General features: G+C 35.8%; 1 protein-coding gene across 3 annotated transcripts in view; it reads right to left on the reverse strand.

The window, feature by feature from the left end:
• Positions 1–4,586: 4,586 nt before the first annotated feature.
• Positions 4,587–18,438, reverse strand: part of cpeb4b (cytoplasmic polyadenylation element binding protein 4b) — a 64,691-nt gene continuing 50,839 nt past the window's right edge. For 2 of the 3 annotated variants that reach the window (XR_015519398.1, XM_087299102.1), the window contains exons 6-10: positions 17,447–17,536; positions 14,389–14,507; positions 14,110–14,224; positions 10,940–11,121; positions 4,587–8,299 (exon numbers count right to left, since the gene is read on the reverse strand). Coding sequence is in view for 2 of the 3 variants with exons in the window: in XM_087299102.1 (XP_087155228.1) it covers positions 8,072–8,299; positions 10,940–11,121; positions 14,110–14,224; positions 14,389–14,507; positions 17,447–17,536 (734 nt within the window). In the remaining variant the exon portion in view is untranslated. 3 annotated transcript variants of the gene reach the window in all.

An 18,438-nucleotide genomic window follows, 5' to 3' on the forward strand; every position in this document is an offset into this window, starting at 1 on the left:
TAGCATAATTCTAGCACGAATTAGCATGTTACTAGCATGATTCTAGCATGAATTAGCATGTTACTAGCATGATTCTAGCATGAATTAGCATGTTACTAGCATGATTCTAGCATGAATTAGCATGTTATTAGCATGATTCTAGCATGAATTAGCATGTTGTTAGCATGATTCTAGCATGAATTAGCATGTTACTAGCAAGATAGATAGATAGACAGACAGACAGACAGACAGACAGACAGACAGACCGATAGATAGATGGGGTGCTAGCATGATTCAAACAAGCCAACCCCCGCTTCTCTATGATATTCTGATACTGAGATATAGCTGCTGTTATATCGTTGCTAGGTTAGTCTGTTTTGTTGCTATGGAGTTGATTGACAGCTTAGACTGATGATGTATCAAAGCTTCTTGCCAGTATGAACAGTTAAAAGCAACACCCATGTCTCTATCACACTGCAGCATGACGATTTCAATCTGAACCTCTATAATGGCAGTCTATGGGACCGTTGCTAGGGTGCCGTATCTGGTTGTTAGGGGTGTGGCTAGAAAGTTAAATGTTCATCAGTTATTGGTAGTTTGGTAGTCTGAGTTAAATGAGCCCAGTTAGAAGTCTGTGCGACAGTCTGATGTAGAGTTATGAGCTCACAACGTTTGGTGCAATGTTAAGTCTATGGGATTTTTCCGACGGTCCCGAGACGTTTTTTAGTAAACCGAAAGTCGGACCAGTCCGAAAAGATATAGCAACCCGAGTCAGACCAGTTTGGAGGTCTGATGTGAGTTTGGTGGTCATAGCTCGAAAGCTCTAGGAGGAGATTGAGTTTCATTTTTAGTCTCAGAAGAAAAATAGGATAACAATAGTCTGGCTTGCTACACAAGCCAGCCTAAATAAGTACAAGAAAATACAAGTCAAAGTAACTTTAGAAATCTCTACTTTCTATTATTTCCATATTGTCCCAACTTTTTCTGATTTGGGGTTGTATTAAAGGTTAACGAAAGTAGTGTAACATGATTTGAGCTACACTCACAGGTAAACATTGTTTTCCTTATTGAGTCCGTGTAAGATGGAGCTTAAGTGTACGGTGCACATGGAGAGAAAAGTATTCCTACAGGTCATCCGTTTAAGATACGAAGCCCAAGAGAAAATAGTCTCGCGTACATTTCTTGTTAAAGGGTGTGGTGTTGATGTCACACATCACGCACAGCTTCATGATCGATCCATTTCAAGAGTTCACACTTAGATACTGTTTGACAACTTGTTAGCAAGTTAGCAGGTTTGGCATGCTGTCCCGGGAGAGAACCCTGACCTCGGAGATAGTTGAGCCCAGGGCTCCCGCCAGGTCCATAAAGCATGTGAGGGGAGTACGAGGTCAGGTGTTCTCGAGAGCTCCCCTCGGTAAAAGAGGAAAGGAAGAGAAGGGGTGGATAGGGGGTTTCTTCGGAAAACGAAGATAAGGGAGTAGTTCTTAGCTAGGTTACTTATAGTGAGTTTGGATCAATCCGATTGGCTAGCCAATGAGTGAAGATGAGTGGCCAGCTGCAGTCAATCATATCACGTGCTCCTCTCGAAATTAGTTTGTGAAACTTCATTTATCATCCCAAGAAACCCGAATGAGTGATGTGACCGAGACCGCTCATCAGCACAGAGATCTACATTTCCTGTCCCACAGTCTCATGGGGAATAAATAATTAGACTGTGACCCGTCTACACACAGAGCTCAACCTTTGTTTCCAGAGACAGAGACGAGGATGATCTCATCGCACTCTTTCTATTATTCTACAGATCCTGTCCTGGAGCTGGAGAGATATTAGGGAACAACTGAGGCACGTTCAGTGTTTTATTAGGGCAGATCATACTTCATTACCTCAGCAAGATGGCTGACAACCCAGAGAAAACAACAACAACAACAACAAAAAAACATTTCACTAAAGCAGTCGTATATGTTTATAAAGATGCTTATAAGGTATTATTTGATTTGTTGTGGAGCACAAAAGACGAATAGTGAGAGACAAAAAAAATGTTCTAATAACATTTGTGTTGGCTGGCATACAAGTTGTGAAGTGAAAATGGTCTAATATTGCTTCTGAATTATTTTCATTCTGTATGACACTGCAGAGAGTACTGTACAATTGATTTATAATTAAATTACTAAGTCAAAGAAATGCATTCAGAACAAGCAAACAACACCATTAAGAAACAACAGATGGCGCCACTGAGAGCAAAGTAATTGAAAAAGGAAAATTAGGCTACAGATTTATAACTATGTCCTTACACAGTCAAGCCTGATATTATTCAAACGCCTGGTAAAGTCTGTCTTAAAATAATGTTTATTCAACAAGCATTTTGTTTTACCAGAAATGACACAGGCTTCTCCCAAAATATATAAAGATGATGTACAAGATGCATCATTGTGGGAAAAATAAAAATATTTCTCAACTTTATTTACATTTTAACAAAAAAAAGTCCAGAATTGCTCATATCTTTCTCAGTAATCGATAGAAAATCCTTTATTGGCTGTTACAGTAAACAAATGCTTCCTATAATTGCTGACCAGCCTTTTCACTGGCATTCATCTTTAGCAATGAGCTCCAACTTTTTCAGTTTAGAGGGTCTGCTTGCCATCACCCTGATCTTTTAGCCCAGGGGTCACCAATCTTGTTCCTGGAGGGCCGGTGTCCCTGGAGAGTTTAGCTCCAACTAGCCTCAACACACCAGTGCTTAGCTCATTCAGTGAAACAGTGATTAGCTCATTCAGGTGTGTTTGATTAGGGTTGGAGCTAAAATCTGCAGGACACCGGCCCTCCAGGAACAAGATCGGTGACCCCTGTTTTAGCCCCTCCACCGATTCTCAATTGCATTTAAGTCAGGACTCTGGCTGGGCCACTGCAAAACGTTAATGTTTTTTTCTGCTAACCATTACTTCACTAATTTTGCTGTGTGTGTGTGTGTTTTAGGTTTTAAAGTTGTTTTTACGAAAAGTTTAGAATGCAGGGAGACTCTATTACATCATTTGCAGTCCTCCATATGGAGAGGGTAGAGGTAAAGATCTCTTCTGGCACTTTACTATTGACCTTATTCTCCGCCGACGAGCGGGCGCTGCCATTTGAATCTTTTTGGCACGAGACTTCCGGTCTCATTCACTTCCATTCATTTTTAGACATTAAAAACTGCTCGTTTCGTTGTTTGATGTTGCAAACTGATATTTCCTTGTTGTATTATTCTACTTGGTCTATATAGTCATGCAAACATTTGTTTGTAGAGCAAGTAGTTTGACCCTTTTTTGCCGTTTATTATTCCTTGTCATTTCTCCCATAGGCGACTGAAACGGAAGTTCTAAGACAATCGCGAAAACAGGCGCACTTCCGCATTTGAGAATAAGGTCAATATGGGGCACGGTGATTGGTGGAATTCAGCATCATGGGTAGGCCCACAAGGAATCTGTGCGCACAGGAATCTGCAGATTCTTAGCTCTTTATTTTATTTACTTGTGTGTGTAAATTTATATTTATTCCATTTTAAAATAAATTTTAAATTCAAATAATTCATTTGTACAATTCAGTGTGTGAGATAATATTTTCAGTCTTTTAGTAGAGATTATATAAGAGATATGCTTTGTTTACTAGTTAAGTGGATCTAATTAGATTTGCACTGTAAACATTACATAAAAGTTAAAAAGGTATTATTTTTTATTTCATATATTAAGTTTTAAAGTTAAATCATTCCTCATAAATAGGCCCACACGGAATTTTCCACCGCAGATTTTCCGCAGAATTCCGCAGATTTCTAGCCCATTATAAATTCTGTTTATTTACTTGAGTAAATGTGTAAATCTGAATTTATGAAGTTTTTTTCAGTAATTTATTACTTTTTATTTAATATATTAAAGTGTAAGTTATGATACTCCGCTGGATACTCCCAAAAAAATTCCGCAGAAATCCGCAGATTTTTACCAAAATTCTCCGCAGAAATAGCAAAAAACGTCCGCAGATTCTGTCTGGCCCTGCTCATAAATCATTCCTCATAAATCTGCAGATTTTTAACAAAATTCTGTGCAGAAATAGCAAAAACGTCTACAGTTTCTGTCTGGCCCTAATCATTGGTAATGTAGTTTTCAGCTTAAATCACAAATGGGATAGATAAGCCAAAATGATCATGTGGTTTTAATGAGTTTCTTTCTTTACAAAAAATTATATTTTAAAAAATGCTGGTTGTTGGCACTAATCAACTTACATTGTAGGGAAAAAAATAACAAGAATGTCAATAGGTGCCAGCTACCAGCATTTCTCCCCCCTGAAATATCCTCCTTTGTGTTTAACGGATAAATAAAGGTTTAAAACCACACAAGGGAAAGGGTAAACAATGAGGTCATTAGGCTTTTGGGTGAACGATACCTTCAATGGTTTAGGTTACTGGTAAAAAATAAATTTTTCTGTGGTGAAAATAAATGCAGTTCTTGCTTCAGGCTACTTTGTACATTTGTACACAAAATCAAAATTACAATTCCATACAAAACAGCTGAAATGCAAAATTGTAATTGCGAGGACAGTTCGTAAAAAACACAACGCAATAAAACCAAGAGAGAATTGAATGTCTTGTCACAGTTAAGTTTTATTCATTCAACATTTCACATTACAAATATTTAAAAATTATGCATATTGTTATAAATAGTTGGCTGCAAACAATTAAATAACATTAGATTTTTCTTTTCGTTTCACTAGCACTTACAGACCAACTCCTAGAATATGAACATTTCGTATAACATAACTTAATTAGAAAGCAAAATACAAAAATAGGAACTTATAAAGTGAAATGACAATAAAAATTAAGGTGATATCTTAAGTAAAAAAATGCTATTAATAAATACGACAACCTTCCCATACACAGTTAAAAACTATTGAAATTTTCGCCATTAAGTAACATCGTTAACAGACAGATATTTAAATATTTATTTTCCTTCAGAAAATGTGAACCATATATTGTGGAGCACAATATAGCAATTAGTAAAAACTAGACACTTTAACATATTAAAAGCTTCACCTCAAAAATATAACAAAAATCTGATCAAAATTATAAAAATTAATTATACATTCCAATTAAAAATAGACCGATAAACAGCTAGATACATCGTTGACCTAATAATTACAATGCGATCAATCACAGTAGCTCCAAAGAAACAAAATAAGCAAAATGAGCACAAAACCTTTAATGTTTTAAAAATAACTTCGATCATTTATATTAGTACAAATAGGTTGATTTCGGGGTTTTTTTTTATCCGTTTCTTTTTTACAAACACCAGCATGAAAAGGATTACAATAACAGTAGAAAATGACTGTGAAAAACATATTAACATCTTCTTTAAATGTCGGCAATTAAAAATGGCATTAAAGAATTACATTGCAAAGAGTCTTGTTTTTTCTTTTTTTTATCTGGAAAAAAGTTCAAAAAAAGTATTGCACATAACAACTCGACGTTAACTTGCAACATATTTACCACATTCAAGTCTTAAGTTCCCCTTCCTCCAAACGGGTTTGGATTTACTTCAAACAGACAGTGGGGATGAAGTTCTCAAGTCTTTTCGACACAGCGTACTAAAGAAGATGCGTTCGTCCTGCACTGCAAATAGTTGTTTTCTTATGTATATCTATATATATATATATCTGTATTTTTCCTCTGTGCATCCTATCGATACTGGATTACGGGGAAAGGCATAGAGAATAATAACAAGGTAGTGGGGGTGGCCTCAAATCAAAGCTTTAGAAACATCTGGTGCACAACCACAACGATTAATTTCAAGAGCTAATTCATGTACGTTTTTTTTTTTCTTATTTTCTCTTCTCATCATGCATGCTAAGGGTTACAATAGGAACTAGTTGGCAGTTCAAGAATATATATATATGTATATATGTTTATTTTCAAATGTTAAAATATCTAAACATCAAACATCCATTCTCGTGAACTGACCAGATTTAGCATTCTCCTTATATTATAGTTTAAGTTCCAGCTATGGAGAGAGGAAACCAAAAAGACGAGCTTTTGCTTAACATGAACGACAACGTTGTTCTTACCATGCTGCTGTCAGATCATTTTTTTCCCAATTGAAATCTAGTGTACAAGAGCGCTCTCTCTCCTCTGCAGATTTGTCGCGTCAACACAAGTGCGTGCTGCTTTAGCTGTAAAGATTCCTCAGCACTGAAATGTATAAAAAGCATAATTGAAAATAAGATATATTAAATTCACTTTTCTCTTCAAATGAAAGTTTCCATATATGCAGATCTCTCAGTAACAAAAGTACAAAAGCTACCTTTCACAATGTGAAAAATTGAGGTATTGCAAAAAGGAGTTTTTTTTTTCCGTTTCGTGAAAAATGTGCCTAAAATGACTGTCGAAAAAAAAAAACGTATTTAGAAAAGTAGTGCATAATAAATGTTTATATGTGCATGACAAAATAATTTAGCTAGAAAACACTGTACCAAAAAATCAGCAGGCCATGTATAAAATAATCTTTTTTTTTTTTTTTCGTTTTTCGTTTCGCGTTAACAGCAAATTCTTCAAAAAGTGTTTCGCTTTGAAAACGTTCGACCACCACCAGCTCGAGTGACGCAGTTTCTCACTAGTGTATCAACTGATCACTGACTCCCTGACGTTAGCGCTAATCGGTTTTCCGAGAATTGGCCGTTACCTGACGAATTATGCGCGTGTTCTTCGTTTGAGGGTTTTCACTAGTGTTACTAGGACTGATGGATTCAAGGCCAATCTTTGGTTTGCTGGAGCCCGTCTGGTCTTTATATATCGAATGGGATGGACTGGGGGTTGGGCGAAGGGGGGCAAAATTAAATCTGCAAACGTCCATGGTTTTACTAGCTACCAAAACAGCCATCTTTGGTTCCCTAATGTCTGAAAGTGAGTGTTGGGGGGAGGAGAGATGCATGGACTACCTTCAGTTATGCTTCACACTTCAACACTGCGGCTGCAGTACAGGAGCTTCATTGTCTTCCTCCCTTTCAAGTAGCTGTTCTGCTCGTACGTACACCTCTTTTTGAGGGGGGCTTCTGGGGAAAGGCGAGACATATTGCTAAAATAAAACAAAATTAAAAAACGAAGGCTTGCCGCTAACAGCCTGAAAGAACGCGGACGCTAAGCAGGACCAGAAACGAAATCAAGTTCCTCGCGTTCGAACCAGCTTTGCAGGCAGACTACTGCAACTTTACCAACGTACATTCCCCACGAGGATGCTGAATCTCCAATTCTAATCAGGAAGCGACAGAGCAGGTTTTCTCAATGTGCTGTTTGCTGATGTCACCTCCTTTTTTTTCTGCCGTCCTGAGGGGAACGGGTTAGACCAGCTTGATTTTTTTTTTGTCGTTTTTAAATATATATTCGACTTAAACTAGCAGCTAAGCTTGAGGTATTAGTTTTCTTGCATGGAGATCAAATCCAGACAGCTGTTGTGGAATCAGTTGTTGTCAACATTAAAGATTAGCATGGTCTTAAAGTATACACACGCACGAAATAAAAACAGAGCGTCGAGAGAATTCGCTTCATCTGTTTTCGTTAAATCCCAAGCTTTGGTTAACAACTGAGATCTTAAACCACACATCTGTAAAGAAATAAGTGCACTCTTCCCGCACCTTTTCTCTCTATTCGCGTTTGCTCCTTCGCCTTTTCCGTTAAATTAAAATAGGACGTAATACTTCCCAAATCGCAAGGTTAAACGAAAACAAAGCCAATTCTAAAGTCATGCAGATACCTACTGACAAATTATACTAATACTCAATATATTCACATCTCTGTGCACTTAAAAATTAAATAGAATGGAGTTATAAAAAAATAGAGAGATGGATTAGACATTTTCTTTTTCTTCCTGAATCTTCTTTTTTTTCATATATATTAAATGACAAATTAAAATCCATTTTTTTGTCGTTTGTCTTTTTTTTTCTTCTTCTTAAATTAAACTAAAAAGGAACCAGCAACAGAAAAGTGCATTTATTTAGATGATGATTTTGCGACTCCTCCTAGGCTACGCTCCTCCCGTCTCCTGCTCGTTCCCGCTCTTCTCCTCCCGTCCCGCCGGCTTTAGTTCCAGCGGAAGGAGATGTGACGAGGTCTGTCGCCGCCTTCCTTCACCAGGGGCTTGTGGAACTCCCGGCCGGCGCGCGAGTGGATCGCCGCCCAGCAATATTCACAGTAATACTGGAGACAGGTCACGTTAGCGCAGAAGAAAGGAGCAAACTTGCCTCCGCAGCGAGTCCCCTGACATTCATCACACAGCTGGTCATCCAGGACGTATGGCTTCACTTCCACCTGGACACAGAGAGATCAGAATACGGTTACATGCGGGTCCTTCCTATGAAATGCTTGGAGCTTTTCCATTATTAAATAGATTTAGTCAAATACCAGAGTGCTAAGTCTAAAGTCTAAAGTCTGGTTTATACTCGACGCGTCCGCTTGTTCGCTTGAGTGCGCGTGGCGAATGTGACTTCATCGAAGAGTTTGCGGAGGTTCACTTCGGGTGCGCGCCGGATGATTTCGGCTGGCGGTGTGCGGGCGTTTTTTGAGACTCGAGCGAACAGTGGCACGGCGCCGCAACTGATTTGAGTGGAATATGATACACTTTGAAGAGATTTTGTCTGAAACAGTACGACTGTACACATCTAATGACAAGTAATCAGAAAGATAACCAAATGATCAATAATTCTTGGCTAGTAATAGCAACAGCCGTGGGAAAAGAGAAAGTTTTTGTTAAAAGGTTTGGAAAAACCTGTAGAACAAATTTATTAAAACCAAAAGAGGCCATGGCAAAAGTGGAGACCAGGTACACAATCACAGAATATGTTTTTCCACCATTTATAGGTTTTACACTGATGTATTTCGTTTAATTTTGAATTTAAAACAGTTTAATAGTTACAAAACTAATGAAGTCACAGAAGTATTTCTTTAATAACTGGGATGGAATATTTAAACCTATCAGTTTACAATATACTGATGCCCTGTTTTTCTGGGCTTTATTGGTGATAATGATCTGTAATGTTGGACCATCACTGCCTTTTTAGCATAAGAAGAGGACAGAAACTAGCCAGACAATAATGTGTGAATTATGGAGCGGGCTAAATCTAAAAAAAAAAAAAACATCTATATTTTTTAGTAAGTGTGCTTTTTTTGTGATAATAAAACATACATTTGTAGAGTAACTCATGTTCTGTTGTCATTAATTACAAATACAGAATGTTTTTCCACCGGTAACACTGATTTATATATTTGTGGAGGGGGCTAAATCTGAAAAAGAATCTTTTTCTAAAAAAATCTTTTCTTTTTTTGCTTCTATTCTTGCAATAATAAAAATATATTTGTCAAGTAACTCATGTTCTCTTGTGATTTTTATTATAATAAACTTTAAATAGTATAACTGGCCGAGATATGAACAAAAGCAAGTGATTTGATAAAAAAAGAAAATCTTGAATTGTTATAAAAAAATACTTATAATCATTAAAATAATGTATAAAAACAATACAAAATCAATAGTTTAAAAATATTGAACGACATTATGATATGACGTAGTTCCGGAAACTTTCTACTTCTCTGTTTATCTGTCTGACTTTACGGTGGGTTTCTTTTGACCGCCCCCTATCGTTTTATTGAATATCACAACGGCGAACGCGGTGAGCCTCGGCCTCGGCCGTTTCGCGCGCAGTCAGCGGAAGTGCGCGATGCGGTGCCAGCTTAAGCAATGAGTCAATAAGGTAAAAATTGTCTGACATGAAAATTATTCTAGTCATGTTTCTATTAAATAACACATGAACGGAAACAAACGCGGGATAAAAGGTGTATGTATATAACAACATTTGGCAATGAAAACATATATGGCTACAAAAATATCTAGTTTTAATAATTTTTTAGGTAGGGTCAGAGATAATGTTGGCAGGGCAAACTTGACTACTAAAAGTTATTCTTAGTGTTGAGCTCTGATTCTGGAGGAGATTTTTGCACAGCATTTCAGTCAGGATGAGCTCTGGACTTTGACTGGACTATTGCAACAGCTTGATTTTTGTTGTTTTTGATCTTTTTGCAGATTTCCTGGTGTATTTTAAATCATTGTCTTGTTGCATGACCCAATTTTAGCTAACTTTAGCAGTCGGACTGGCATTGACAGTCACCAACAATCGCTGAAACTTCAGTTCATACATTTGATTAGCAGTGCCTGACTTATTTTTGCTAATGCTACAAGGCTATGTTGTTGTTTATCTGAGGTTTTATTTCCCAAATATTAATACTTAAGATAAATAATCACAGCAATGCTCATGAACTACTTTTAACTTACTATTATTTTTAAATAAAATAATGACTTTATTATTAATACAATCTCATAAAATGATGAAAATTAACAAAATGACAATATTTAAAAAGCAAAAAAAATAAAACAAACTAATAAATATTAATTAAAAAATACAATAGTATCTCTATTATACTACAACAGACTACATTGCAAAACTGACACGTTTGAAATAAGTTAAATGGAGGAAAATAAATAGTGATGAAAATAAAACCATAAAGTAAAGCCACACTATGGTTCCATAAGACATTTCCTTCATTGGAGATGTCAGATTTAGGGCATTAATAACCATATCCTGACATTTTTTTTTACCAATAAAAAGTCCTGCATTACTTTTAGACTATAACTACAGTAATCAAAATTATCCTAAGGCAAAAATGGGGGTTGTTTAATAGTTTTAGGACAACTTTGATGAAAGGTTTTGAATAACTATAAATGTTGAATACTATATGCAAAACACTTCTGTTAATCAGACAAAAAAAACAAGCTAGTCACAAACAGGGTTAGAGCATAGTCCAAAAACTGAGCTTAAGTGTTTGTGATGCTCGCAAGATCAATGTCATTTCATGGAAGGGGAGTGTACGTGTGTATTTTTGGTGGAGGTTGCCACTGACCCGTTTATCGATTTCTCCATGCTGCAGTTGTACAAAACGAGCACTGATAGCAGCAATGTAGCTCTGCTGATTAGAGAAGGCGACCCGCCCTGCGCCTTTGGGGTACTTCAGCTCTGGGTCTGTGTCGATGCCTGCGTAGCACACACCGCCATACAGCCTGTCCATGATCATCGCCAGCTCCACTGCCAGAAACACAACACGGGGGTTAATGCTCTGAGATAACCAATCATTGTGTACATCTTTCCTTATTCATTTATGCTTCAATGCCATATCAGCAGCACTGGCTATATTCACAATACAATATATAACATACAATCATATCAGTTTTTTAATAAACATTAATTGTGCAAAAAACAAACGGTAAGACTTTACAGTAAGGTTGTATTAGTTAATGTGAGTTAATGCATTTACTAACATGAACAAACAATGAACTATACATTTACTACTGTATTTGTTCATGTTAGTTAATGAAAATGCAGTTGTTCATTGTTAGTTCATATTAACTCAAGGTGCATTAACTAATGATAACAAGCAAGAACTTAGATGCTAATAAAGCATTAGAAAATGTTGAACTATGGTTAATGAATGCTGTAAAAGCATTGTTAATATGTAGTTCTTGTTAGTAAATGCATTAATTAATGAACCTTATTGTAAAGTGTGACCAAACAAACAAACATACAAATAACAACAACACTATAGAGTCATATACAATGTTTTAGGTTGATTAATGATAAATATTTCTTCAGAAGACACTTTTTCTAACATTTCCCTTAAAATATTTCCTGAATAAAAATATTCTCTTACATAATTTAAAAATACACTTTCTATTAAAATGTTTTATCGTCAAAATATTAAAAATACATTCAATATTAAACATTAAATGTAAAATATTCTTACACAAGAAGGTTTTTCTTCCGTTTTTCAATAAATATACATGTGCAAGTCTTTAGTGGACGATTCTCTATCTTGTATGTACCACCTGATCATTTCTACTTTCAAAATGCTAATTATTTCTTTCATTTACAAATGGATTCACTTCATACAATTTGTTGTTTCTACATTCATCCCATTCTCATTAATTTCTCATTAATATACAGAATTAAGGCAGGTTAACATCAGACACGGGTATATGACATGCTGTTATCTCCAGCTGAAGGGTTTCATCAGCTGCTTTATCTGCATATTCATTTCCAATGAATCCCATATAGAGATGGGAAGTAAAATACAAATACTTTGTTACTGTACTTAAGTAGATTTTTCTGGTATCAGTAGTTTACTCCACTATTTATTTTTCTGATGACTTTTACCATTTACTCCTGACACTTTTACACAAATATCTGTACTTTCTACTTCTTATGTTTTTAAATTGGGCTTGTTACTTTCGTTTTAATGTGTTTTAAGGCGCAATCTATATTATTTTTTGTTATTGCGCAACTAGATTACCTTTTTGATCCAGTCAATCTATTTGTCATTGCGTGCCTGCGTGCTGCAGTACGTGGCTTTTTCCAATCTCTGATCACGCGCCATAAGTGGGCTTGTTTATTAAAATCTTTTATTCCAACCAAACTAAAAGAAGCAAGATTTTGGTAAAGCACTGAAGATAAGAATGAAGATGACACTGAGACTTTGTTTTAGAAACCATGGCATCTAAAGTTATAAATAATGACACATCTTACTAGTGATCATGTGCTAAATGTTACTCCGCTATCTACACTTTTCGTAGAGTGGATAAAAGACTTTCACTGGCTTCAAGTCCGCTATGAAAAGTCTGTGGGATAGAATTTTCAGGTAACTGTTTGCCACATCTAGCACGCGAGCTTCAGTTTAATCTTTCATATAATCACCAGATGCTGTCCGCCGTGCAAGGGGCAGCTGTATGTAAAATTTAACACCAAGTACACCATCGCAAATGGGCTTGCACTAAGTAAACTAACATAGTTACTCATAAAAAGACCGGTATTGCTATTAACATGACGTATGCATATAATAAGGTACAGTATATGTCAAAAACATCAGTGCAATATCAGACAGCACCCGTGAGAACAGCAGAGTTATATCGTTAACAGATCCATTCATGTCAAGCAATGCGTGCAGGGCCGGTGAGCGCTCCGTGTATCTTTTGGATATATATATATATATATATACACATATAAAATACATATATATATATATATATATATATATATATATATATATATATATATATATATATATATATATATATATATATAAAATACATACATACATATATATATATATATATATATATATATATATATATATATATATATATATATATATATATATATATAAAATACATACATATATATATATATATATATATATATATAAATATATATTTATTTTTTTATTTTATTTTTTATTTTTATTTTATTTTTTGCTTGTTAGTTTGATTAGTGTTGGTTTAAAATGCAATAAATATGTTTGAATAAAAATTGTAGTAACGTGCTTATAAGTGCGACTAAATTTTGGCTGATGCGCCTAAATTTTTAAAGTTAGGAGCACTGGTGCTACCAAGCAAAAAGGTTCATTTCGAGCCCTGCATTACCTTAACTCTGTTAAAACCTAACCCTAATGCTCAGGGGGGATTAATAGTTGAATAGAGATGCTATAGAAGCACATAACCCTAACTGTAAGCCAAAAATAAACAAACTTATCCCTTTAATTTGATTGGCTGATTGGAATATTGTTCCAGAATAGACAAAAACGATTATTTAGGAAAATGTCCAACTTGGTGAAACTCTATATACGCACATATATGTATAGTATTTTTGAGTAAAGAAGTTTCTAATTTACACAATCCTAACTACATGCAATGTTCAAAATGGCCAAACAATGAGGTTTGACTGATAATTTGTGCATCGAATGAAGTAATGTGTGCGAGTCATCAACTCTTGTTATTACTTTTCATATGTTAAACATTTGCAAAACCCACAGCAAGAGATAAACAGTAATGATTGATGAAAAGAACAACAAGAAAATGGACAAGGGTTTTCCCTGAGTGCTTACAAAGGTAAATTAAACTATAGGGGAACTATCCAATGGCTCCTGAACTCAATTGTGAATATTTCCTGGTGCAAATATAAACCCTGGTTACTCCATCACAGTGTGTTTATGCAAATGGAAAGGCATAAACAAAGCATCCATACCTGCACGCAGTGGACGTGGCACTCCACCCACAAATATGGTCTTCCTGGGGTCCAGCGGCTGTGATCCATCCATCACAAAGTCACTATCGTTAAGATTCCATGGGCGAATTTGGACCTGTAACAATAAGCCAAATAACTAAATACTAATTCAACACAACAGATCCCTAGTTGCAACAACGTTTCGACAGAATACAGACTAGATTTAACGTTATACAAAAATAAAAGCAATGTAAAATAAACTTGTTTGAACTGAGTTGCAGTAGTGCAATTCATCCTTACAGGTTTGTCTTTGATGGTGGGGCTGGAAACACACAAGTAGAGTTTTCCGTCCTCTTCAATACAGGCATCGATAAGGGCTTGAACGGAGCTCTCATCTTGAAACAAGAGGAAAGCGTAGCCTTTGGAAATAAAAATGCATTAATGAGTTAGTAAACAGCAGGAAATGCAGAATATCTAGAGATCAAAATTACAACAAAAAGCTGATAGCAAAGAGGGGAGACACTGACATCAATTTGTATGCACAAACCCGGAAGCGAGTTAGCATTTTAGCAGTTCCAGTTCCCTCGTCCCAAAGTCAATTGGGTTTTTTTTTAAATGGGATTTTTGGTTTAAAAATCGGTTAAAAAAGGTTTGTGGCTAACACAAACTCAAAATACTTTCACCTTTTACTCTACGACATAAAACACATCAGTTACATCCCACTCTTTATTTTTTTTTTAAATCAGTAGCGCTTCTTTAAAAAGACGGTTGCTATCAAATTGCCTAATGAAACTACAGGGGTTGGGTTAGGGTTAAGTGTTATTTCAAACCCAGAGTATTTTAATTCATTTTCAGCATTAATGAAACCTAAAATATTATGTTTCTGATGAAAGTCAGATTATTTAGTCCAAGAGCAAATTCAAAATGACTTAGACAAAATGACTCAAAACAAGAGTAATCATCTGAATTACTTCTTAAAGTTCCACTTTAGTTATTTAACACAGAAAACTTTCGATGATCATTCACTGCATCATTCGAAAAACATCAAGGACTTTTTGAAGGGATAAGGGTGTAGGGATGTTCATTTTATTTGGAGTCTGCAAGAGACATTTTTCACTTTATTATTTACAGAAATGGACTTTCAACGGAGACACAAATAACTCTGGTTTCCTCAAAAATACACACTTGTGTTCCACGGACCGACGGAAGTCTTGTGGGTTAAAAACTTGAGGTCAATGATGACAAAATGATCCCTTCGATTCAGTAAACAAGTGCTGTCATAGCAATGAAGTAAGCCACAAATATATATCATTATCTGCTTATTATGAACATGAATGTTTCTCTCATGCTCGATTGCTCAGAAAGAACGCTTTTATACACTCATCTAACGTCAGGGTTTCACCAAGTCAAATGTAAGACTTTCTGAATTAAATTGCAGACCTATATGGGACTAAAGGCTAAGGAGTTTTTTTCTGAATGTGAAATCTAATGTGAATCACTGTTACTTGCCCTGTCAAAGGAATTCTAATAATTATTTCTTAGCCACCCTATTTTAAATGTGTCAAAACAAGCAAACTTTAATGTATACATACACTTTTTCTCAACATTACTTATTACAATAAAAAAGGACAAGTTTTAAAACTAAATAAATGTATGGACCCCAGGTCAGTGTCCAAACCAGGTAACTGTAAACACAACTGTTAACCAGCATTGGTCATTGTTCATTCATTCATTTTCTTGTCGGCTTAGTCCCTTTATTAATCCGGGGTCGCTACAGCAGAATGAACCGCCAACTTATCCAGCAAGTTTTTACGCAGCGGATGCCCTTCCAGCCGCAACCCATCTCTGGGAAACATCCACACACACACACACTCATACACTACGGACAATTTAGCCTACCAAATTCACCTGTACCGCATGTCTTTGGACTGTGGGGGAAACCGGAGCACCCGGGAAAACCAACGCGAAAGCAGGGAGAACATGCAAACTCTACACAGAAACGTCAACTGAGCTGAGGTTGCATTGGTCATTGTATGAAAGATAATTAAACCAAATTGGTAAACAGAGTTAATAAATAGAAATTGTGTTTTAAGTTGTGTTAAGATGTGTTGTTGGTGATTGGCCCTACTGGGTAGCTTTAAAAACTTTAGACATTTTTTAAATAATTAAAGATCAACAACACAATATGCAAGTAAAATGAAGGCCTTATTTATTTTTATTTAACCTGCTGTTGGGGATGTTTTCATCCACGCTAGAGGGAGTTTGAGTCTTAATTTGGCCACAACTGTTTCTGTGTTTCAGCAAGTGGAATGATTTTTGGTGACAAATCCTGTTTTGACACATATTATGGGAAAATGCTTTGGAATTTTGAAATTCCGAACAATTCAATTTGAAGTTCAATACACTCTGGGGATATGTACTACCCTTTTGTTCTGTTTGTGGCTGTTTTTGCCTAATTTACCTCTATTTTATTGACATTTTTCGAAGGCAAAGCCTTGACACCAAATAATCATGCATTCTTGATTGTTGGTGGTTTTCCCTGTTGGGGAATTTGTGATTTTTACTGTGGATCATCAGTTACAGCACAAAAAAAATCTTAGCTTTTATATGAAGTACAGTGTGTGTTTGCACACTTATGATATTTTCAAGAAAACAGAACATAGTAATCATAGTAAGTGTATTTACATACACACCCTATAATATGCTGTTTCACTCCATAGAACACCATATAAAAGCCAGAAACCTTTTTGCACAGGTCTATTTAAAGGGTTAATGCTGCCAACTGATAATTAACATTAAAAATTACAAATTTTCCAACAATCAAAAATGCAGGAATATTTGGTGTCTTGTTTTAGTTTTGGTGTTTTCTTTGTCTTGTTAATAGACGTCATGGCTTTGCAATCAAAAAATGTGGTTATAATGGAAGTCAATAGGGCAAAAACAGCCACAAACATAATGAAAGGTTAGTTGATTTGAACAGTACACAAGAGTTAAGATGTTTTTAAGACCTTGCGAACACCATACCAGTGCCAAACTCTATACATATCTTGTATATATATTAATACGGTTTATTTCTGTGATAACAGAGCTGAATGTTAAGCTTGATTACTCAAGTCTTCAGTGTTAAACGATCTTTCAGAAATCATCCACCAACTGCTAAAAAAAATATGCCCTTAATTTTTCTACTTTAGTTTTTGTCTTGTTTCTGGTGTCATGGCTCTGCAGTCAAAAAATGTAGTTATAATGGAAGTCAATGGGGCAAAAACAGCCCCAAACATAATGAAAGAGTAGTCAATTTAAACAGTAGACATTTTTAAGATCCTGCGGACAACCTGCCAGTGCCAAACTCTTTGCTCACCTTTCGGGGGGAAGTATGACTTGCTCTCTGCTTTGTGAGGCCAATCCACAAACAGGTGTCCAAAGCGGCGAAAACTAGCAGTTATCTCATCTAGGAAACATAATGTTGCAGGTTAGAGCACGGAGCTAGTGTGGAAACAGGTCCAAAGCCAACAACAAACCTAGAAAGCTGTTTTTGTTTTCATAAGCAGAGCAAATCAAAATAAAAAATTTACAGAGAAAGTATGTTAACCATAGGGCCTCAAACTCGATTCCTGGATGGCCACAGCTCTGCTCCAACCCTAATCAAACACAGCTGATCCAAATAATCAAGGTTTTCAAAACAACTGAGACTATTAATCAGGTGTGAGCTGAAGGTGGTTGGAGCTAAACTATGCAGAGCTGCGACCCTCCAGGAATTGAGGTAGAGACCACTGATGTTAACATTATATTTAAAAAGTCTGTTTATATTTTCCAAAACTGCCAACCACAGATTTAAGGGATCAATCTATAAACATGTATTATATTTTAAATGAGGAAAATAAACATGCGTAGATGTGACCAAAAAAGCATGCAAGTTGTAGTATACAACATACTTTGTAGAAACTCCCTGAATAAAATGTGACAGAGGTGAAACAGAAAAAGCCTACACACAAAAAAAACGTAGAAATGGTTTCGCTGTTTTGGTGAAAATTGAATTTTTCTTCAAGGTTGGCACGTTTGACATTTGCATGGAATTACAAGACAGCAGAGTAGAGTTAGGCCTCTCACTATAGTCAATACGTTGTGCAATACTTGGAGATGACCTTAATATTTTTTGGCATTGCAATATACATTTACAAGAAACAATGTTAAATCCATTTTACAATGACATTTACATTATACCTCACGGGTGTCAACGTTAATAATACTAGTTCATTAGGTTTATTAGGTCATTCACCTTATAGGACATTTGATAGTGTATATACACTTACTAGCCACTTTATTAGGTACACCTGTCGAACTGCTTGTTAC

This window comes from Danio rerio, chromosome 21 (assembly GCF_052040795.2).
Source record: "Danio rerio strain M-AB ecotype USA chromosome 21, GRCz13ab, whole genome shotgun sequence".
NCBI lineage: Eukaryota > Metazoa > Chordata > Actinopteri > Cypriniformes > Danionidae > Danio > Danio rerio.